The sequence below is a fragment of the Cervus elaphus genome, chromosome 26 (genome assembly GCF_910594005.1).
Source record: "Cervus elaphus chromosome 26, mCerEla1.1, whole genome shotgun sequence".
NCBI classification, from domain to species: domain Eukaryota; kingdom Metazoa; phylum Chordata; class Mammalia; order Artiodactyla; family Cervidae; genus Cervus; species Cervus elaphus.
In genome coordinates this window covers 16,732,981-16,758,083 of record NC_057840.1, presented here as the reverse complement: position 1 = coordinate 16,758,083, position 25,103 = coordinate 16,732,981, and the positions used below count along the sequence as shown (strand labels likewise).

General features: G+C 38.4%; 1 protein-coding gene and 1 non-coding gene across 4 annotated transcripts in view; one reads left to right on the top strand and one right to left on the bottom strand.

The window, feature by feature from the left end:
* Positions 1-25,103, bottom strand: part of AKAP7 (A-kinase anchoring protein 7) — a 130,201-nt gene that overhangs the window by 50,131 nt on the left and 54,967 nt on the right. For 2 of the 3 annotated variants that reach the window (XM_043888452.1, XM_043888451.1), the window contains exon 7: positions 12,717-12,864. In XM_043888452.1, the coding sequence (XP_043744387.1) occupies positions 12,717-12,864 (148 nt within the window). Of the gene's footprint in view, positions 1-12,716; positions 12,865-15,657; positions 15,801-25,103 lie in introns of those variants that run through there. The other variant, XM_043888453.1, reaches the window with a different exon arrangement.
* LOC122684548 lies at positions 11,543-11,649 on the top strand. Its single transcript, XR_006338090.1, has one exon. It is a non-coding gene; the product is annotated as a U6 spliceosomal RNA (small nuclear RNA).

Below are 25,103 nucleotides of genomic sequence, written 5' to 3'. Positions count from 1 at the left end.
GGCTTACCTCAAGAAACAAGAAAAAAGTCAAATACATAACCTAACTCTACACCTAAAGCAACTAGAGAAGGAAGAAATGAAGAACCCCAGGGTTAGTAGAAGGAAAGAAATCTTAAAAATTAGGGCAGAAATAAATGCAAAAGAAACTGAAGGAACCATAGCAAAAATCAACAAAGCTAAAAGCTGGTTTTTTGAAAAAATAAACAAAATTGACAAACCATTAGCAAGACTCATTAAGAAACAAAGGGAGAAGAACCAAATTAACAAAATTAGAAATGAAAATGGAGAGATCACAACAGACAACACTGAAATCCAAAGGATCATAAGAGACTACTACCAGCAGCTCTATGCCAATAAAATGGACAACTTGGAAGAAATGGACAAATTCTTAGAAAAGTATAACTTTCCAAAACTGAACCAGGAAGAAATAGAAGATCTTAACAGACCCATCACAAGGATGGAAATCGAAACTAATCAGAAATCTTCCAGCAAACAAAAGCCCAGGACCAGATGGCTTCACAGCTGAATTCTACCAAAAATTTAGAGAAGAGCTAACACCTATCTTACTCAAACTCTTCCAGAAAATTGCAGAAGAAGGTAAACTTCCAAACTCATTCTATGAGGCCACCATCACCCTAATTCCAAAACCAGACAAAGATGCCACAAAAAAAGAAAACTACAGGCCAATATCACTGATGAACATAGATGCAAAAATCCTTAACAAAATTCTAGCAAACAGAATCCAACAACATATTAAAAAAATCATGCACCATGACCAAGTGGGCTTTATCCCAGGAATGCAAGGATTCTTTAATATCCGCAAATCAATCAATGTAATACACCACATTAACAAAATGAAAGATAAAAACCATATGATTATCTCAATAGATCCAGAGAAAGCCTTTGACAAAATCAACACCCATTTATGATTAAAACTCTCCAGAAAGCAGAAATAGAAGGAACATACCTCAACATAATAAAAGCTATATATGACAAACCCACAGCAAGCATTACCCTCAATGGTGAAAAATTGAAAGCATTTCCCCTGAAATCAGGAACAAGACAAGGGTGCCCACTCTCACCACTACTATTCAACATAGTTTTGGAAGTTTTGGCCACAGCAATCAGAGCAGAAAAAGAAGTAAAAGGAATCCAGATACGAAAAGAAGAAGTGAAACTCTTGCTGTTTGAAGATGACATGATCCTCTACATAGAAAACCCTAAAGACTCCACCAGAAAATTACTAGAGCTAATCAAAGAATATAGTCTTTGAAAAGGTGAAAAGTTGCAGGATATAAAATTAACACACAGAAATCCCTTGCATTCCTATACACTAACAATGAGAAAACAGAAAGAGAAATTAAGGAAACAATACCATTCACCATTGCAGCAAAAAGAATAAAATACTTAGGAGTATATCTACCTAAAGAAACAAAAGACCTATACATAGAAAACTATAAAACGCTGATGAAAGAAATCAAAGAGGACACCAACAGATGGAAAAACATACCGTGCTCATGGATTGGAAGAATCAATATTGTCAAAATGGCTATACTATCCAAACCAATCTATAGATTCAATGCAATCCCTATTAAGCTACCAACGGTATTTTTCACAGAACTAGAACAAATAATTTCACAATTTGTATGGAAATACAAAAAACCTCGAATAGACAAAGTAATCTTGAGAAAGAAGAATGGAACTGGAGGAATCAATCTGCCTGACTTCAGTCTCTACTACAAAGCCACAGTCATCAAGACAGCATGGTACTGGCACAAAGACAGAAATACAGATCAATGGAACAGAATAGAAAGCCCAGAGATAAATTCACGAACCTATGGACATCTTATCTTCGACAAAGGAGGCAAGGATATACAATGGAAAAAAGACAACCTCTTTAACAAGTGGTGCTGGGAAAACTGGTCAACCACTTGTAAAAGAATGAAACTAGAACACTTTCTAACACCATACACAAAAATAAACTCAAAATGGATTAAAGATCTAAATGTAAGACCAGATAATATAAAACTCCTAGAGGAGAACATAGGCAAAACACTCTCTGACACAAATCACAGCAGGATCCTCTATGACTCACCTCCCAGAATATTGGAAATAAAAGCAAAAATAAACAAATGGGACCTAATGAAACTTAAAAGCTTTGCACAACAAAGGAAATATAAGCAAGGTGAAAAGACAGCCCTCAGACTGGGAGAAAATAATAGCAAATGAAGCAACAGACAAAGGGTTGATCTCAAAAATATACACGCAACTCCTGCAGCTCAATTCCATAAAAATAAATGACCCAATCAAAAAATGGGCCAAAGAACTAAACAGACATTTCTCCAAAGAAGACATACAGATGGCTAACAAACACATGAAAAGATGCTCAACATCACTCATTGTCAGAGAAATGCAAATCAAAACCACAATGAGGTACCATTACATGCCAGTCAGGATGGCTGCTATCCAAAAGTCTACAAGCAATAAATGCTGGAGAGGGTGTGGAGAAAAGGGAACCCTCTTACACTGTTGGTGGGAATGCAAACTAGTACAGCCGCTATGGAGAACAGTGTGGAGATTTCTTAAAAAACTGGAAATAGAACTGCCATATGACCCAGCAATCCCACTTCTGGGCATACACACTGAGGAAACCAGATCTGAAAGAGACACGTGCACCCCAATGTTCATCGCAGCACTGTTTATAATAGCCAGGACATGGAAGCAACCTAGATGCCCATCAGCAGATGAATGGATTAGAAAGCTGTGGTACATACACACCATGGAATATTACTCAGCCATTAAAAAGAATTCATTTGAATCAGTTCTAATGAGATGGATGAAACTGGAGCCCATTATACAGAGTGAAGTAAGCCAGAAAGATAAAGAACATTACAGCATACTAACATATATATATATATGGAATTTAGAAAGATGGTAATGATAACCCTATATGCAAAACAGAAAAAGAGACACAGATGTACAGAACAGACTTTTGGACTCTGTGGGAGAAGGCGAGGGTGGGATGTTTCGAGAGAACAGCATTGAAACATGTATATTATCTAGGGTGAAACAGATCACCAGCCCAGGTTGGATGCATGAGACAAGTGCTCGGGCCTGGTGCACTGGGAAGACCCAGAGGGAGCGGGTAGAGAGGGAGGTGGGAGGGGGGATCGGGATGGGGAACACATGTAAACCCATGGCTGATTCATGTCAATGTATGACAAAACCCACTACAATATTGTAAAGTAATTAGCCTCCAACTAATAAAAATAAATGAAAAAAATATATATATCAATGATAAATTCACTATATATATATAATATCATCACAAATGTTTTGTGAAGATAACTATATTTTTAATTAAAAATTTTATAGTGAGATGAATGGCATTATTTTACATTCTTATGACTTTCTTTAATGTGTGGCTTAATCAAAGACAGATTTATCCTCATATCTGTTTCTGCATTCAATCTGTTGCAATATGTTGTTTCATTTGAAGTATAAGAAAAATCCAGCCTCACAGAGAAGTATATTTGGAAAAGGGAGGAGAGAGCCTTTTCAGATAACTGTGGACATTCTTCTTTGATATTACACTGCAACTCGACAAGTTGCAACGTTGACTCTTAAAAGGGATCAATAAATTTATATATATTCTTTACAGTCAAATCTTTTGGTCTATCTTGAATATTAATGGGTCTTTTATCCACACAAGTCTTTGTAACAACACACATCAGTCATTTTAAAAATACAAATTCACTGAGTTACAAAGATTCTCCATATTTTGATATATTTCATCACATACCATCAAAAAATTCATTAATATCACATCTTCTTACTAGGAAAGTCTTCATGGGTTACAAAGAGGAGTAAGTAAACATCTGAGGGAAAGGAAATTTTCAGTATCTTGATGATGATAATGGTTTTACAGGTGCATACATATATTAAAAACTCATCAACTTATACACTTTCAGTTCAGTTCAGTTCAGTCGCTCAGTCGTGTCCACTCTTTGCGACCCCATGAATCACAGCACGCCAGGCCTCCCTGTCCATCACCAACTCCCGGAGTTTACTCAAACTCATGCCCATCTAAACAGGTACAAATTTTGAGTGTAAGTTATACCTCAAATCTGCATGCAGTGCAGGAGACCTGGGTTCAATCCCTGGGTTGGGAAGATCCCCTGGAGAAGGAAACGGCAACCCACTCCAGTATCCTTGCCTGGAAAATCTCATGGACAGAGGAGCCTGGTGGGCTGCAGTCCATGGGGTCACAAAGAGTCGGGCACGGCTGAGCGACTAACACTTAACACTAACACTTATACCTCAAAAGAGTAAAAACAAAGTTTGATAGATAAAAACAACCTGGAAAATCAAGTTCCTTACTCTACTCTGTCCTTTACTTTTCCATATAAAATTTTCCATTAAAAACAGTGGGGAAGTCTTTAAGTTTAGGAATCTGTCTACTCACAGTAATAGATTAGTTTTCTTAAATTCTTATTATTGTCTGAATGCTTGAGTTTTATTTATTAGCAGTAAACCATGCCAGTTTTCCTTGATGTGACAGGTTTATTTCTTTTCAAGACAATGTCTGCCAAATACCCAAATGTGATGTGTAAGGGTCCTTTTTCAAGAAAAAATGGTGTTCCATGAAGGGAAGTAGCTACTTTAGCTCAATACTTAAACAACCACACTATGCTTTTCCTTAAGTCAACCTCCCACTTCAACATACGGAGGTGCTTTATGAGTACCTCTCATTTTTGTTACATAAATATTAAAGAGATACATTCTCAAAGGTTGAGATTAAATACAATTAATAATTATTACTACTCAGCAAGAACATTCTTAGGTTAAATTGGCTTTTTTTTTTTGCAACTGCTTTGATTCACACTGGTCACCCACAGTTTTACCCACCAATGCTATTGCATCATCAGTGTAAATCTTAATCCCCAAAGAAAAGGCAAATAATATCTTAGTATTATTATAAAAATAGTTTTGGCCTCACACAGACTCTAAAAGTATCTTAGGGTCTGCCAGGGATCCATGGATCAATCTTTGAGAACTAGGGGACTAAAGTCATTTTAAGGAAGCTGTGGTACATATACACCATGGAATATTACTCAGCCATTAAAAAGAATTCATTTGAATCAGTTCTAATGAGATGGATGAAACTGGAGCCCATTATACAGAGTGAAGTAAGCCAGAAAGATAAAGAACATTACAGTATACTAACACATATATATGGAATTTAGAAAGATGGTAATGATAACCCTATATGCAAAACAGAAAAAGAGACACAGATGTACAGAACAGACTTTTGGACTCTGTGGGAGAAGGCGAGGGTGGGATGTTTCGAGAGAACAGCATCGAAACATGTATATTATCTAGGGTGAAACAGATCACCAGCCCAGGTTGGATGCATGAGACAAGTGCTCGGGCCTGGTGCACTGGGAAGACCCAGAGGGAGCGGGTAGAGAGGGAGGTGGGAGGGGGGATTGGGATAGGGAATACATGTAAATCCATGGCTGATTCATGTCAATGTATGGCAAAAACCACTATAATATTGTAAAGTAATTAGCCTCCAACTAGTAAAAATAAATGAAAAAAAAAGTCATTTTAAAAGAGTTTAAAGCTCAACAAAAGTATAACCTTACAAATTATTAGACTATTAAATCACTCAGAAGATAAGCACAATGAAACACATTTTTACTAATAAAAATAAATGATTTGATGAGAAAAAAGCAGATATTTACACAAATATATATTGCCAATACTCCTACCTACTAAGTAGACCTTTAAGTGGGTGTATGACATTTTAGCAATATAAACACTTTCAAACTAAACATTTTAGAAATTTATTACTTATCATTTAAATGACAAAGGCTCAGATTTAAGGATTCTAGAAAGCTCAAAGATTGGTGTCCTAGCTATGCTTCTCACCCAAGGAAGAAAAACTGCTGACTTCCCTTTCCCTCCCACTCCTGACCTGTCAATCAATGGGTCAATTACAGTGACAACATTACCTTCCATAGAGAAGATCCCCATGCTTACATACCAAACTGGGCAAGATCCAGAGCTTTTGGAGCTCTGCCTTGGCTGCAAATGGTAAACGAGCACTTAAGATTAGGACACCAAAGTCAAATCTGAGGGTCTCCTTGGACATAACCCCCAAAAGTCCTTTTCTTTTGGCTGAACCACCACCTACATAGGACCAATGGGAATCACTGGACGGACCATGACAAGCCTTTTAAGACTGACAAGATTGGCCTGAGCTGTCTAGGTCTTTTAACAGTGATTCTCAAAAAGCAGGGACATCTGGATAGAATAAATTCATTGACTCAACTCACCCAGAATTCTCCCTAGTGTTTCAGCCCATAAAATCTGAGTCTGGGGTCTTGTTAGTCTGACCGGTTTGATAATGGATACATACTGCTGACTACAGCTGTGATGACTAAACTACTGACCATGACGCTTCTCGTCTGTCACATCTGCATAGGCCTGTTTGCTTCTACTCCAGCCAGCCCCCTCACTGCCTCTTCTACAGTCTGGAGCTATTTGAAGGTCTTATCTTTAAGATCCAATTCTTGTGTCCTCCTGTTGAGTATTAAACTCCACCCTCTTTTTATCCCACATCTATCTACTCAATCTCCTTTATCACATATTCACTGACTTAGTATATTCAACTGTGCCCATCTCCTTTCCTACCTCCCTCACCTACTCCTCAAACACATAAACCTTCCCCATACAGCTTCCTCAGCTAACTAGACTATAAACTCAAAGTTCCTCCTATCACTAATATGACTATTATTCCTATCACTTAATATTATCACTAATATTACCTCTGCTCTGCCCTGCCTCCTAACGTACCGCTTCTCTCCACTATAAACCGTACCTATTGTTCCTGGACAGTGTCCTCTCTCTACCATCCATCTCAGCCTATTTATCCAAGCCCTGAACTCCCCATCCCCAGCTCTCCTGTAAGCTAAAGTTATACACTTCTTCCACTGTGTCCTATCAAAGCCCATCATTGTTATGGACAAAGCGCTATTCATCTACTCCTCCTCACTCTCCATTTTTAAGATGTAGTCTCAGCTCCCCAGTGACACTGTATACGCTTAAAGACTATCTCTCACACTTCTCTGTATCTCGTGATATCCAAGAGGAGTACACACATCGTACACACTCAATAACATTCATTAAATTAATGATGAGTAATTATTACTAAACTGCTGGGGTTCCCAGAAAATCATATTTGTACCTCTGCTTGCCAAAGTTATAAAGAAGTACACGGGCCTGGGGAAAAAAAAAAACCTTCTGGACCTTTCCAAATTCTCCACTGCCTCCTATGAGAAATATCTGACAGCTGAAAGCAAACTAGTCTTTGCAAGCACTAAATTGCTTATCAATCTTCCAAAGGGTGTCATTTAGTCAATTACTTTCCCAAAGGAAATATAAATGGAACAGAGCTGCCAGGGAAAAATTAATACACCCAACTCCAGTAAGTAGCTCACAGAGAAGAGCTTTCACCACCCTAGGACATCTGAGCTATATTTTATCCCTGGATTCACCAGGAAGGACTGGTTTTACACTTTAAAAAAAAATTGTATTTTAAATGATGAATGAATGCAGTTAAGGTTTGCAAGAAGTTACAGCCCAATATGAAGGAAGCATATTATCAACCAAATTTTTGATGATAATTAAAAAGTAGTACTTTTTTCTTGCATCTGAATGTATGACTATTGCCTCCATAACCTACCAAACTTCCCCCTAACACTCCACATAAAGATACACAATGAGGGAAGTTGGAGAAGAAAATGCTCAGCATGGAAACGTAAGCAGGCCCAGGGAACAGCAACAGGTACCAGGAGATCCAAACACAGATGGTGTCAAGAAATACAGGGGTAGTGCGACTGAGTTAAGTAGACTGTAAAAAAAAGAACAAGAGTGAGGGGGTGATGAAAGGCAGCTGCTTTCAAGGTGTACCTACTACCCACCCAGGAAATCACGGCATTCAAGATCGTGAAACAGGTGTGGCCATATTTTTTGATTGTTCAAAGGCACCAGAAACCCAGATTTTTTTAAGTAAAATTACCCCTAAATTGGAAACAATTATAAAAACAAACAAAAACCCAGTGTTAGTCTGGTATTAATACAACATGTGGTAGTCGTGTCTGACTCTTTTGCAACCCCATGGACTGTAGCCCACCAGGCTCGTCTGCCCATGGCACTTCCCAGGCAAGAATACTGGAGTGGGATGCCATTTCCTTCTCCAGGGGATCTTCCCCACCCAGAGATCAAACCTGCATCTCCTGCATTAGCAGGCAGATTCTTTACAACTGAGCCACCAGGGAAACCCAAGACAATGTGAAGGGTTGCTAAGTAGTGATCTTCGGAACACACAGTAAGGTTGGCGGGGTGCAAAAAAAAATTCTAAAAAAAACTTCCTCAAACTGAATCTCCATTTCACACCCACTTTTAGTAACTGAGTTTCTTTCTTAATCTGAGTGTCTGAGTACTTAATTAATGATCACACCAGATAGATGAAAAGCTCAAATGTAAAAATAACCCAAAAAGCAGAGGAAAATATAAATGAAAATGTATCAAATTTTTAGTTTGGAGATGACTCTAGTTACAATAATTAAAGAAATCACAGAATTTTTGTATCTATAATTTTACAAAACTATAAAACATCTATCTAATATGAAAAATTTCTTGTGACCAAAACTGAATGCAAAATAAAACCTGGAAAATATCTGAAGCCAACATAGCAAAGGCTAATAATATTTATTCTTAAAAAAAAATTCGCACAAACTATTAAGAGTTACAAGAAGAATGAAATCCAACTCCTTATAGACAAAAATAGCTTGCTGCTGCCAGTTCCTAATACAAAGCAATTACCCTGTGGGACCAGGGCTGAGACATCTGCAAAACCACACAGGGGGTTATAAGTGGGAAACATACACAGTTAAATGAGTTCTCAAAAAAACTTTAAAAGCACCAGAGGAAATCAAGTGCCACAAAAGACCCAACAAATAGAAGAATTCATACCCAAGGAACCGGATCGTCAAATATGATAAGAATTTTCAAAATTAATTATATTGAAATCATCAAAAAGATAAATGAAGGAATACATCCATAATCAAAGAGCCAAGCAGGAAAATATGGTAAAAATCAACTGCAAATCTTGGAAATGAAGCATATAGTCACTGGTATTTTTTAAATGCCCTAAACAGTATAACTGAGACAGCTGAAAATAAAATCAGTGATTTGAAATCCAGTATTATCCAAGAATGCACCACTAACAAATTAAGATAGGAAATCTGCAAATCTAAAAATTCTCTCCCCACAAAAATTCACATATGTATCTATATATACAGTTTTATGAATAATTTCAGGAGGTTCCCAGAGTTCCTGAAACCCAAATTCTACTCTAGAATTGTGAACACAAAGTATCTCATGATCATCTGAAATCTGTCCCATTCTTTGTATACAACACAATACTGGTTTCAAGGTTCAGGAAACAGACATTATATTTGAATTAAGATCAAATTAAAGAGCAACCATACCAAATGTAAGCCAATTAAATCTGAACAAAAGAGTGAAGATCTAAAAAACACCGTTCTCCAAAGAAAGCACCCATATGGCTAAAAAGCACATGAAAAGATGCTCAACCACTCATTATTTGACCAAAACTACAAATAAGATATCACCTCACACTGGTAAGGGGGGCTTTCCTGATGACTCAGACAGTAAAGAATCCACCTGTGATGAGGGAGACCTGGGTTCAATCCCTGGGTTGGGACGATCCCCTGGAGAAGGGCATGGCAACCCACTCCAGTATTCTTGCCTGAAGAATTCCATGGACAGTCTAGTGGGTTACAGTCCATGGGGTTGCAAAGAGTCGGACACAACTGAGAGACTCACTTTCACACTGGTCATAATGGCCATCATCAAAAATCTGTTACGCAAACAATAAAAGCTGGAGAGGCTGTGGAAAAAAAGAGAACCCTCCTACACTGATGGTGGGAATGTAAACTGGTACACCCACTATGAAGAACAGTATGGAGACTCGTTAAAAAACTGAAAATCCATACCATAAGATCCTGCAATCCCATTCCTGGACATATATCAGGAGAAAACCATAATTTGAAAAGATACATGTTCTCCAGAGTTCACAACAGCACTATTTACAACAGCCAGGACACGGAAGCAACCCAAATGTCCATCAACAGAGGAATAGATGAAGAAGATGTGGAACACAGACACAATGGATGATCACAAAGCCACAAAAAAGAGAAGGAAATAATGCCACTTGCAGGAACATGGGTGGACCCAGAAATTGTCGAACTGAGTGAAGCAAGTCAGACAGAGAAAGACAAATAATCATATGACAGATATTATTTATATGTGGAATCTAAAAAAAAAGGGTACAGTTGTACAAATGAACTTATCAACAAAACAGAAATAGAGTTACAAATGTAGAAAACAAAGTTACGGTTATCAGAGGGTAAGGGCAAGGGATACATTGGGAGGTTGGGATTGACATACACACATTACTATATATAAAATATGTAACTAATAAGGAGCCATTGTACAGCACAGGGAACTCTCCTCAATGCTCCGCAACAGCTTAAATGGGCAAAGAATCTCAAAGAGTGGAGATATATCTATATATATATAACCGATTCACTTCACTGTACAGCTGAAACTAACACAACATTGTAAATCAACCATACTCCAATAAAAAAAATCTTTTTAAGATAATACGAAAAAAAACCTGAACAAGAAATGAAACCCACAAAGAAAGAGTCCTGAATCCTGCCCAATATTTTCTGCTGTAAAACCTGGGTAAGATCAAGAAAATCAGTAATTATCCACAGCAAATATAAGACTCTAGCGTGTATTAAAATTGGTCAATGATTATAAAATAATTATCATTTTCAACGTTGACATTAATGTTCAGAATGGCAGGAGAATACAGATTATGTGTAATAGGCAAAAGCCATTTTTTAAATAATGTTAATGATCCGTATGGGGGAAATTTGAAAGAAGCTGAATTGCTCTGAATTAGAAAAGGATGAGAGATAAACAGCCTGAGAGAAAAAGTCGAGAGAAATTGCCTAGGATAAGGGGAGTTTAAAAAACCAAGCTGGGAAAGAGCAGTAAAAGAAAACCCAGTGAGTGGAGCAGAGTAATTTGGGGTGAGCTGAACAGAGCTGTATAGTGGCAATATTGGAGATCCATGCTGTGAGCTGCATAATGCAGGCCCACAATACCTTCAGTAAAATCTACATACTGCTCTTTTATTAAAAAAACAGGAGTGGGAGAGGCAATGAAGCACCGAGTTCTCCTTCAAGGTTGGTCTAAAGTAATTACAGAGAAGATATGGAAAGCTAGCCAAAATCTGTATTATGCAAGAAGGATTTAAATTTGCTTTTTACAGTGAACCTAAAAAATGTTTGGTCCGCATCAAAACTTTGATGGAAGCAAGCCAGCTCTCTTACAGAGGTTCTGAAAACAAAAAAAGTCTTCCTTAAAACACACTTGAGTGCTCGCTTCGGCAGCGCATATACTAAAGTTGGAGCGATACAGAGAAGATTAGCATGGCCCCTGCGCAAGGATGACACGCAAATTCGTGAAGCGTTCCATATTTTAAAAAAAAAAGAAAAAAAAAAGAAAAAAAAAAACCACACTTGACATGTTTCAGAACACAGAATTCAAAGGACATACTGAATATCTTCCGTCTAAGAGGGCTAAGATCTTTGGAAAGTAAAAGGGCTTCTCTGATGAGAATTTAGAAATAAAACTGTCTTCCTGAACATTTTAAAAATACTTTCTGTATAAAGATTCTTTCAGGATGTATATTTCCATAGGTTTTCTTCAAGCTGACCTTGATGGTGGAGAGAAAGTACCTTGGTTGAAGATTTTTCAGATATTTAGATACATATTTTTATCTTCTCTATTTTCACGTCACTTAAAAAGTATACAAATGATGTCGTCTTGAAGTTCACAATTTTATAAGAAGATTGCCCAGCTTGAAATAGTCAATTTCAGTCACAACAGATCAGGTTCCTTTGAAAGGCAGCCACATTGCAAACGAGAAATATCCCTGTTCCAGTTTTTCACATTCTTCTTTTGGTGTACATGCTCTGTACTTGAAAACATAACTGTGTATGAATCTGTCTCATCACAAGCCATCTCCCTCATAAGATGACAGAGCATTTATGCATGAATCTTGGTCTCCCCTCAAAACATGTTTCTCTTAAGGAAGACATTGAAAGACAAGTTTTCGATCTCTGAAGGCCACCTATGCTTTTTCTTCTCAGAGTGAAACTTTCTGGCCTGGCACATTCTATTCCTAATTAAAAGCAGCAAAGATGAAAATATCTGGCATAGAAGACTGTGATCATATAGGCCTTCACTGATGAAAACGTTTTCTTCATATTCACAAAATAAAATTACACCGAAATGAATTTTGAATCAACATTTCAAGACTTCATGATGATTATATTTTAAAGCACAGAAGTATAAAAACTATGGGTACTAAAATCTTGACTGATAAATATAAATACTGAATATGTTCCACAAAATTTTTAATGTATTATTGTCAAAACACAATGTTTAGGAAAATATGTCACTGAGAAAACCATACAACATTATTTGCCAAAACAAAATGACACTGAAGAAATCAAAACCAAAGATAATTTTTAAATGCCACTCACCAATGACAATTGAAGACTCACAGTGATAATAGCCATTACTTTGCTTTTTCTTCAGCATGGAGCAAAGATCTATACAATGTGCCACTTCTTCTCCAAATCTATGGCTGATAAATTTTTCATACAGTTTGGGGTCTATTTTTTTCACTCCCTTGAAATGACAAGACAAAATCACATCAATCAATCATTTCACTTAGGCAACCAATTCATATTTTTATTACTTTCTTAGAACCTGATAGTACATTTTGATATGCAGTGCTGCCTACTGGCATCTGAAAATGGATACCAAAAAATTGCTGTAAAGTTGTTTTTAAAGTCTCTCTGCCTGGAATGAGTTGTATTTTTTTTTTAACTGAAGAGTGTTGAGCAAAAATAATAAGGTATACCAAGTTGAAATCTGAGATATCAAGGAAAGAGTAATCATCTCCAACGACAATAGAGAAATGGGAGAATTTTTCAGTGACATGGAACGTAACATTTTATAGTGTGTAGAATGTAACGTTTGCATCCATTAATAAAGGAATGTAATTTTTAAACTCCTTATGGAAGAATCATCTGAAAGGCAATTAAAGGCCATTCCAAACTGGAGTCAATAGGTCTTTCAGGTTTTTCTCTACCTGCCCCTCCTGATTCTGTGTGCTTCCATAGCAGAAACAGGGCCTATTGTTGAAAAATTAGTAACTTGCTAGTTCCCCCAAACACGGGAAAGAATGTCTCCCGCTCCCCTCACTATACATGGTCCTATACCTGCCTCACAGTCCCAAAACACAGTCATCGAGATGAAGATATAGTCCTTTACAGGGCAAGTTTACTAGCTGGCCAAGTCCAAACTTTTCCTTTAAATGTATATATATATATTTACATTGCCCTGGAAATACCTGTCATTTCTAAAACTCAGAAAATATAAAGAATATAGGGAAAAAAAAGAAAATGAAAACTCATTCATGACCCTATTATTTATATATTAATAAAATACATTAACCCTGTGGTATATATATCCTTCAAGTCTTTCTCTATGTGTGTATGTTATTTTCAAATTATACTTATATAAATCCTACTAAAGTATAATTAGAATATGTACTCTCCCTTTTTATTCACAAAAATCACAAAAAATTTTAAATGCAGATATAAAAAAAAATTAAAATCACTCCAAACTACTACTAAAATTTTATGTATTTTATTTTTCCTATGCATGAGTTGTACCATGAGTACTATTTGATAATCAGCTTTTTTCAGTTAATATGTCATATTGATAAGTAATAAATAAATGTGAAAGTATTTTTATATTTTCATAGTATTCCATTGTATGGAGATATAATTTATTCACTCAATTCTTTATTGTTGAACATGTCGGGGAGTTAAGATCCCACATGCCTCAGCCAAAAAAAAAAAAAAGATAGGTATATATATAAAACATGTTTTTGTTGAGATATGTGTTTCAACTGAGCTCCTGATCTTTCCTAAGCACTTCACTCAGACTTCCCCACCTCAGGTAACAGCAACCATGTTCGACTTGATCAGGCTGAAAACCTGGGGGCCATCCTTGATTCTCCTCTTTCCCTTAGCCCCACTTCCAATCCTATCATGTTGGCTCTGCCTTCAAAACACACCCAGTTCTCCCCACTCCCCTGCCACCTCTGGCCAAGCACTTCCGTTTCTTTCACCTGGGTTATCCCAAAAGCTTCCTGACTGTTTTCCCACTGTTTTCTCTTTGGAAGTCAAAGTGATCCTATGAAAACATACACCCAGATCAAGTCATCCCCTGCTCAGAATTCTCCAAAGGGTCTCCCTTTCTCTCAGAGGAGCCAACCTGCCCCAGGCAGCCTGCAGGGCCCTGATCTGCTGTCCCTGGGCCTCGGGGTCTCACGCCCACCACTCTCAGCAGCCTCCGCAACCTCCTCGCGCGCCCGTGAGCAAGCCCGGCAGAGCCTGGCTCACAGCCCCTGTGCTGCTGTCCCCGCTTCCTGAGATGCTCCTCCCCAAGACACCTTCATCGTCCAGCCCCATCTCCTTTAACTCTCTGCTCAAATATTACTTTCTTAATAGGGCTTCACTTTTTATATAAAAAGGTGCCTAAGAATTGATGCTTTTGAACTGAGATGCAAGAGAAGATTCTTCAGAGCCCCTTGGACAGCAAGGAGATCAAACCAGTCAATCCTAAGAGAAATCAACCCTGAATGCTCAATGGAAGGACTGATGCTGAAGCTGAAGCTCCAATACTCTGGCCACCTGATACAGATGACTCACTGGAAAAAACCCTGATGCTGGGAGGGATTGAAGGCAGAGGAGAAGAGGGCGGCAGATGATGAGATGGTTGGATAGCATCACCGACTCAATGGACACGAACTTGGGCAAACTCCAGGAGATAGTGAGGGGCAGCGAGGCCTGGTGGGCTGCAGTCCATAGGGTTGTAAAGAGCCAGATACGACTTAGCAACTGAACAGGGCTTCACTTAACCATGCCATCTCTCCTCCCCCAGCAGTCCTCTCAAATCCTATCTTTCTCCCCCATACACACTTATGTTTCTCCATAGCACTTACCATCTTCTAACGTACTATGCAGTTCATGTTTATGTTCAGTCTGTCTTTAGCTGTCTCTCTCCATTAGAACTGGAGAAGGAAATGGCAACCCACTCCAGTATTCTTGCCTGGAGAATCCCATGGATGGAGGAGCCTGGTGGGCTACAGTCCACGGGGTCACAGAGAGTCGGATACGACTGAGCGACTTCACTTTCTTTTCTTTTTCTCCATTAGAATAGGAGCTCCACACACGGATTTCTGTCTGATTTTTATTCTCTGAAATATCCTCAGTCCCTTATAGCTTATGGGCTTCCCCTATAGCTTAGTCAGTAAAAAAATCTGCCTGCAATGCAGACCCGGGTTCAATTCCTGGGTTGGGAAAATCCCCTGGAGAAGGAAATAGCAACCTACTCCAGTATACTTGCCTGGAGAATCCCATGCATAGAGGAGCCTGGCAGGCTAGAGTCCACAGGGTCGCAAGAGTCGGACATGACTTAGTGACTAAACCAGCACCACCATCCTTAGTCCCTAGAACAGCGCTTGACATGAAGCAGGGCTCGATAAATAACTGTCACAAATGCAAAGGAGGATAAAGTTTCAAGAAGAGGATAGTTGACAACATCAAATGCTATTCATTCAGAGTTCAGCAAGAAAGAAAATGAATGGATTTCTTTTGATTTGGTGAGCAGATTTGATTCTGGTGAGCAGAAGTCCATGAGGGAGAGCAGAGCCTAATGCTGAGGGTCAGCCAGTGCAGGAGTGCATGCATTCACGTGCAAGTCCCTGCCTGGCCACTCCTCAGCCACCTGGCTTCATTTCAGGTTCCTCATCTGTAAAATGAGGCTAACAATCATACCTACCTCTAAGTGCTATATGCACTAAATGAGTCGATTTATAAAAGTGCTTAAAACAGTGAAATATGGTAAATGCTGTAATATATTATAGACAATTATTAGTAGTAAAGACTAGTGAAAATCATAGGTAAGATCTTGGTGGGGGGGAGTTCTGAGTAAATGGAAACTGACCATCTTATTTCTCTTTCAAATGCTTTTTCATTTGTGTGTGTTTGTGTGGGGATGGGATGGGGAAAGGGTGTCATTCATTCCCTTTGAACAGACAAAAGATTAGTGATAACTTAGCAGAAAAATCAAGACCTTCAGTTTTCAAGATACCATTGCCAGCATTGTATGGCCACTATAATCTCCATTTCAGTTTTGTAAGATGTCATTTTTTTTTAAATAAGGAATAAAGGAAACATAAAAGTTACTCTAATCTGTTAGGCTAATTAATTTAATTTTAGCAAAAAGTAAGTACCAACTGTTTTGCAAGAATTCTCCACAGATGACTTCCAACATGAATCTTAAGGAGCTATTTTTCACTGGAGAGTGAAATGAACTTAGTTCTTTTAACCCATAACTTACAGAGAGAGCTGTGGTTCAAAGAGGCAGGAGAACTTAGGATGCACTAAAGTTATATGCTCTGATCAGAAAATATCTTCAATAATAAAAGTATCCAGAAGAGATGCTGTGCCTGGTATAGAATATTAGCATGGTCCTTGTTCTCCAGGGAATTTTTTGTTTGACAATATATTTTGCAGGACTTTTTTTAGGCTCTTTTGTCCCTTGGAAATATATTTCTTTTATAGTAAAATCTATGTGAATTAGTTTCACTATCCAGCTGGTATTTCTCCTTCATAATAAGGAAAGGACTTTCATTCAAAGAAAATAAACAAGTACATCAAAATTGGGTATCTATAGAGTAAGACTAAGCAGCCTCTAATTTTCCAAAAGGATACACTGGGTTGCCAAACTAGTACCAGAGACATCAGACTGGAAAGCTATATTTTAAAGCTAAACAGGATGGTTTTCAGGTTTTGGACCACAAATTAGTCTTTGCTTCCCTTCTTCATAGGCCAGACCCTTTCCAAGGTACCTCATCATTTAAAGAAAAGATGGAAGTTTAACATGCTGTTGTTGTTGAGTCTTTAAGTCATGTCAGACTCTTTGTGACCCCACGGACTGTAGCCCACCAGGCTCCTCTGTCCATGGGTCTTCCCAGGCAAGAACACTGGAGTGGGTTGCCATTTCCTTCTCCAGCGGATCTTCCCCACCCAGGGATCGAACCCAGGTCTCCTGCACTACAGGCAGATTCTTTACCATCTGAGCCACCAGGGAAGCCCATAACATATTAGGAGAGCGCAAAGAAAAGCCTAAAAAATGGTTGGAGGCAGGAAAATCTGACCTCTGAGATCTCAGTAAAGGCTGAGAGAGTTGGGATTCTTTCAAACAACCTGTAGCGTATCTTCAACAAAACCATGCTAAGGGTGCTACATCCTGAATGCTGAATATGCCTGGTGACTGTCTAGTATGATGCTTGAAAATTCTTTTTGCCTTGGACCTAACAGGAACAGGGTGTATTTTTAAGGCTTTGTATTGATAACTGTAACCAATATAACTGACTTATCAATTATACATCATAACACTGAAGGAGAAAATAGGAATTTAAAGACGGAATGTCACACTTTGAAACAATAAATTAGTTGCAAGAACATCAAACAAAATTTTTTCAAGACTATCTTAATTAATCATCAGAAATGACTGAAGTTTTACTTCCCTTTGGCCTAGTTTCGGGTATAGTTTAGGGAGAATTATCAGTGCTGTTCACAGTCACATGATAATTTCTGATACAGTGGACCATGAAACCCTGAGGAACTTCATTCTTGATTGTTACTTGGCACCCAAACAGTCAACAGGAAAAATGCCATTGAGAGTGTAAGTATTTTTAGAATCGTCTGACAGCTGCTTCTGATAAGTCATGGAAATTATTTACTCGGGAAGCAGTCATCAATATCATTTAAATTTAGTTAAATGATGTGCAAAATTTAATATGCACCAAAGAGAGCTCAGTCTTATACTCCTATGCATCCATCTCTATTTTCCATATAGGAAGTAAACAGCCACAAAATAAGAAAATTCATATTAGTTAACAATCTGAATGCGAAAATCATTCAGCTAAGGTTCTGAAAGATAAAATACTTATTATTCAAGTTTAGTTTCTACAACAAAGTTATTGTGATCAGAAAAACAATGGGATGCCAGTTTTGTTAAGAAGGTTAATTTTTTTGTAATAAAAGATAATTTCATATTGTTACTTGTTATCTTATTATAATAATTACAACTCCCATGATGCAAAAATGAACAGGCTACGTATCAGACAAAAAAAAAGTGTCCTTATGAGGTTAAGTTTGATATTCCTGGAGCCCTGTTATTTTCCAATAGTTTATTTCTGTCACCCAGCAGCTATGAAAGAAATGCATGTTTTCTGTGATAATGGCATGAAATCAAAATTCAAGATGCAAATTAAGACCCAATCTAAACCGGCCTGTCATTTTAGGCATCAGCTGATAAAAGAATGGGAATCTTTTATGTTCGTTTTCATAAGTGATAAAAAATTACATATTTTTAGTGATATGATACCAGTTAGAAGACTAAACTTATTTTTTTTAAGTGGTTTTTCAGTGACTTTCTATTTCCCAGAGAGCCTACACATTTTCTTTTTTTTTAATATTTATTCATTTCTCTGTTTGTTTATTTATTTTGTGCCAAATTTTAGTTGCAGAATGCACAATCTAGTTCTCTGGCCAGGAATTGAACCTGTGCCCCCTGCATCGGAAACATGGAGTCTTAGACGCTGGACCATCAGCAAAAGTCTCTAAAATTATTCTTAATGATCACTATTCCCAGTGCAAAGTTACATATTGGTGATTCAAAGTTATAAAAAGATTTTCTATCCACAAGGGGCTTCCCTGAAGCAAATCTTACTTTACAATTCTTAATGACTCCGTCTCTTGGCAAAACTACATTTTTCACTTATCTGTACTGTTTTACTTCCACCTTTCCCCGGTTGCAGACACTTGATGACCTCCTCGTTGGCTACAGTCTTCCCCTCAGCTCCTCTCACGGGGGATAACGGAGACCCCGCCCAGTCAGGCTCAGTCCATCCCAGCCTGTTCATGCCAGGGACAGAAAGACATGAGGAGTCTCTACCGCACGGCCAGTGGGCTCTCAAATAGCATGGTGGTTTCAGATCCAGCTTAGCATCCCTGGCTGAGAACTGCCTTGCAGCTTTCCCATCTCCTCCTCCTGCTGCTCTCAGCCAACTTGTCAGCCTAGGCTGTGCCTGGCCCCTCTGTCTAGCATTGCCTATTTCCTACCTGGCTGGGGCCCTAACACCCTGCCTCAGGCCTGTCAGTAACTTCAGAGATGAAAAAGTTAACGAGTGATGGGAAATAGAAAAAACAGTTCTACTTTGCTCATTGTTCTGTACCAATCTGAAAAAAAAAATGATGCTCTCTACCATCAGTTTAACAATACTAGAAAATACTTACATAGTATTTACTATGTACAGGCACTACTTCAAGAACTTATTAGCTTATTTAATAATTGCAATTTAATTGCAATTAAATTAAATTTAATAAATTTGAGACTAGTATCATTAGTATCCTCCAATAAGGAAATTCATTCACAGAGAAATCAGGTCACTTACTGAAGAACACACAGCTAGTAAGAGGGAGAGCTTGGATTCAGATTCAGGGTAAGTGGAGAACACAAATAAATTGAAAAAGAACAGAATGATAATATTCAAGCTCTTTCACAATTTAAAAGATTAAAATTCTAAGAATACTAATCATTCTTAAGATATAATCATATATACTATCATATTGCTAAAACCAATGTGAAAATTGCTTTGAGAATTTCTAGCATCTAAAACACCTACATTTAATATGCTGCATTAGTATTAATAAATAAAGTGATAATTATACATCCACAGTAAATGAATTTCATAAAGGCAGATGTCAAACAGTCCGTAATGTTACTTACACACAGTAAAAATTACCCAAAGTATCCAGACTGTAAGAAGAATTCTTCTACTGCTAACATGCAAATAATCAACTAAAACACTGGCAGATTATCTGCATTTTTTAAACCAGCTGTTATTTGAGCATCCAGTATTTCTCAGTTCTTCTTTTTAAGTCACTTAATGCTGGAGCATCTATGCATCTCACCATGAGGCTTTTCAGAGAGGTCATCCCCTTAATCCCTCTATTTATATACTTGCGTTAGGCACTACCGCTTTGTTTAACCTTGAGGCTTTAGAGAAAGAAAAAGTAGGAACTCTTTACCCCAGTATTATATCTAACATTTACAATATTGCACCTTTCAGCAAGTAATAAGTGGAAACAAAGCCGCTAGAGCTACGTTTTGAATCTATTGTTGACACCTCCTTCTCGCGGTCCTAACACTGAGAAGAGATGGATGCTCCTTGGGGGTATCAAGTGGCAAGGAAAGCTGTCACGGAGAAGAGGTGATAGACAACTCCCAGTAAAACAAGCCACTTCACAAAAAGCACCAAGAGAATATGCTGCATTGCTTCGTGGTATTGTTTTTATGAGTTGCTGGAATCAAAAAGATCAGAGGCAGAAACACGAATTTGGTTGCAAACAGTTAGCCCATTTATACTGACTATGAATGACATGTTAACCAGAAGAGAACGTGTTGAGGGCACTCAGGGAAGTTCTCAAAGTCACAGACTCAATGCAAAAGCACAGGGACGTTACAACACCTTTATTTACAACACAGACTGCTCCCATCTAGGCTCATTCTTTGTCTGCTTAGCAAACCTCAATTCCTCCTCAAGCTTTCCCAAGTAGAGCATAAGAAATCATATGCTGTTTGGCCATATAACTGTTTCTGATATTTGCAGGTGGCTTTTCTCATTTCTCATATGGAAAACTCAGCAGTGGCCACAGGACTGAAAAGGTCAGTTTTCATTCCAATGCCAAAGAATGTTCAAACTACCACACAACTGCACTCACCTCACACACTAGCAAAGTAATGTTCAAAATTCTGCAAGCCAGGCTTCAACACTACATGAATTGTGAACTTCCAGATGTTTAAGCTGGATTTAGAAAAGGCGGAGGAACCAGAGATGAAATTGCCAACATCCGTTGGATCATCAAAAAAACATGGGAGTTCCAGAAAAACATTTACTTTTGCTTTAATGACTACGTCAAAGTCTTTGACTGTGTGGATCACAACAAACTGGAAAATTCTTCAAGAGATGGGAATACGAGACTACCTTACCTGCCTCCTGAGAAATATGTATGCAGGTCAAGAAGCAACAGTTAGAACTGGACATGTACAACAGACTGGTTCCAAACAGGGAAAGGAGTACATCAAGACTGTATATTGTCACCCTGCTCATTTAACTTATCTGCAGAGTACATCATGCGAAACGCTGGGCTGGATGAAGCACAAGCTGGAATCAAGATTGCCAGAAGAAATATCAATAACCTCAGATATGCAGATGACACCACCCTTACGGCAGAAAGCAAAGAACTAAAGAGCCTCTTGATGAAAGTGAAAGAGGAGAGTGAAAAAGTTGGCTTAAACCTCAACATTCATAAACCTAAGATCATGGCATCCAGTCCCATCACTACATGGGAAATAGATGGGAAACAATGAAAACAGTTACAGGCTTTATTTTGGGGGGCTCCAAAATCAATGCAGATAGTGACTGCAGCCATGAAATTAAAAGATGCTTGCTCCTTGGAAGAAAAGCTATGACCAACCTAGACAGCATATTAAAAAGCAGAGACATTACTTTGCCAACAAAGGTCCATCTAGTCAAAGCTATGGTTTTTCCAGTAGTCATATATAGATGTGAGAGTTGGACTATAAAGAAAGCTGAGTGCTGAAGAATTGAAGCTTTTGAACTGTGTTGTTGGAGAAGACTCTTGCGAGTCCCTTGGACTGCAAGGAGATCCAACCAGTCCATCCTAAAGGCGATCAGTCCTGAATGTTCATAGGAAGGACTGATGCTGAAACTGAAACTCCAATACTTTGGCCACCTGATGGGAAGAACTGACTCGTTGGAAAAGACTCTGATGCTGAGAAAGATTGAAAGCAGGAGGAGAAGGGGACGACAGAGGATGAAATGGTTGGATGGCATCACTGACTCGATGGACATGAGTTTGAGTAAGCTCCGGGAGTTGGTGATGGACAGGGAAGCCTGGTGTGCTGCAGTCCATGGGGCTGCAGAGAGTCAGACACGACTGAGTGACTGAACTGAACTTTTTCATTTCAGTGAAGCAGACACCCATAACTAAGGCATCTAGGAACGCTCCCCAGACAGCCCTATCTCAGCTGGAACCTCAACTCCCCTTGATCAAAGTCCAGCTGTGTGTTCTTGGCTCAGTGCGGCCTGAGGTTACTCAAGTGTAAACAAGTTACATCCTACTCCTCCTAATCACATCTGTTTTCCTAACATTTTGCTCTCGGGAGCAAATAACATGTTCTCCTGAATCCACCAATGTAACCATTTATTTCTATAAACTAAAGATAAAAGATAAAATATCCCGTCACCAAATTTCTCCCCAAATACGAACTATAAACTTTTAACTCAATTTAAGATGTTTTCATCCTTCATTGCAATAGCTTTCCATTTAATCAACAATTCTCTCAACATTAAGTAAGTAAATATTAGCAAGTCACTGGTGCAAGAAATTCTTAGGATCCCAACAATGAAACATGACAGTGAAGCTGTTCTGCAAAAGCTCATTCAGAAGTAAGTTCATGAAAAATCCTAATGAATAATTTTAACTTGTCCTGTAACACTGGCCTATACACTGCAACACAGTTATACTGTGGTTGAATGTGTTCTGCTTTTATAGCCTAGAGATCAGAAGTATGGAATCATTCATATAAATTGATTGAATTATCCACAGATAGAATTTTAGACCAAACGAGAGCCTCAGATCCAACCTAATGAGAACTGAAAACCTGGACAATGTAGCAGGGGTCATATACTGGGAAAATCTTTTACATGCATCCATAGACGTCACTGATGCTTGGTAAGAGTGAAGGCGGGAGGAGAAGGGGACAGCAGAGGATGAGATGTCTGGATGGCAACACAGACTCAATGGACATGAGTTTTGGTAAACTCCGGGAATTGGCAATGGACAGGCAGGCCTGGCGTGCTGCAGTCCATGGGGTCACAAAGAGTCAGACACGACTGAGTGATTGAACTGAAATGAACTGAACTGACAGACATCATTTGGCTTAAAACTCAACATTCAGAAAACTAAGATCATGGCATCTGGTCCCATCACTTCATGGCAAACAGATGGGGAAACATGGAAACAGCGACAGACTTTATTTTGGGGGGCTCCAAAATCATTGCAGATGGTGACTGCAGCCATGAAATTAAAAGATGCTTGCTCCTTGGAAGAAAAGCTATGGCAAATCTAGACAGCAGAGACATTACTTTGCCAACAAAGGTCCATCTAGTCAAAGCTATGGTTTTTCCAGTAGTCATGTATGGATGTAAGAGTTGGACTATAAAGAAAACTGAGCATCGAAGAATTGATGCTTTTGAACTGTGGTGTTGGAGAAGACTCTTGAGAGTCGCTTGGACTGCAAGAAGATCCAACCAGTCCATCCTAAAGAAGATCAGTCCTGAATATTCACTGGAAGGACTGATGCTGAAACTGAAACTCCAATACTTTGGCCACCTGATGGGAAGAACTGACTCACAGGAAAAGACCCTGATGCTGGGAAAGATTGAAGGCAGGAGGTGGAGGTGATGACAGAGGGTGAGATGGCTGGATGGCATCACCGACTCGATGGACATGGGTTTGGGTGGATTCCGGGAGTTGGTGATGGACAGGGAGGCCTGGCGTGCCGCAGTTCATGGGGCTGCAAAGAGTCGGACACGACTGAGCGACTGAGCTGACAGACATCACTAACTGCAGCGAGAAAGACCTAGAGTGTTTTGTAGCTCATCCTGCTCCTAGGCATCAAGTACTTTCTTCATTTCCCACTTTCTTATTAATTAGTATTCATCAATTTCCTTTACTCCCTTCCCGTCAACATCATTCCTCCCTCCCTCCCTTCATTCTCAGAGAACACCTCACTTCCCCTAACTCTTCCTCTTTCAACTCTCCAGGCATATTCCCTGCTCACCAATTGCAACAAAGTCCCTTCCTCACAGGAAAGTATCCCAACAAGCGAATATGACAAGAACTAAGCTAAGAAATGAGAAAGAAATAATGACACTAAGATTCACACTAAGTGGGTTACACGGTAGGAAATGGGACAAGGGAGATAGGTGTTCACTGATTTGCCTTTTCACTTAATTTGGCTGGAAACATTCCCTGGATATCAAATTAGATAAAAGGAGATAGAAAAAAAAAACAATAATTGGATATTGAACCATCATTAAATATATGTCCTGGGAATCATGTGTAACCCTTACAGCAATTTCAAAATGAATATTTCTCCCCAGGTAGAGCAAGAAATATATTCATAGATTTTCATTTTCAGTGTAACACATAGCACTGTATAAAATAATTTTATAGCAAAATTATTGGATTAAATAAACTCCAATAAAATAATTGGAGTCTTTCTTTTGACATTTAAAACAATCTATATTTTAATTGGGAAAAATGCCCTAGATAAACTCTTGAAATACAAATTAAAAGGATTATAGGAATTCTCTGGTAGTCCAGTGGCCAGAGCTCAGTTCCTGGTTGGGAAACTAAGATCCCTCAAGACACAAGGCATAGCCAATAAATAAATAAAAGTATCACATACTTCTTCTAATGGACTCACAGTCACCATAATATACAAATACTCTATTATATTTTGCTCTCCAAAAACGTACAGTTTAAAAAAAAGGTGTCAGGCCAGCCAGTAATTTTCACATGATTTTCCCTGTTAGAGATTTTAAAAATAAAAAATCTTTTGAAAATTTCAGAAACACTTCCAGACTATTAAAATAAACACAGGGTTTAGTGGACAAAATAAAAATA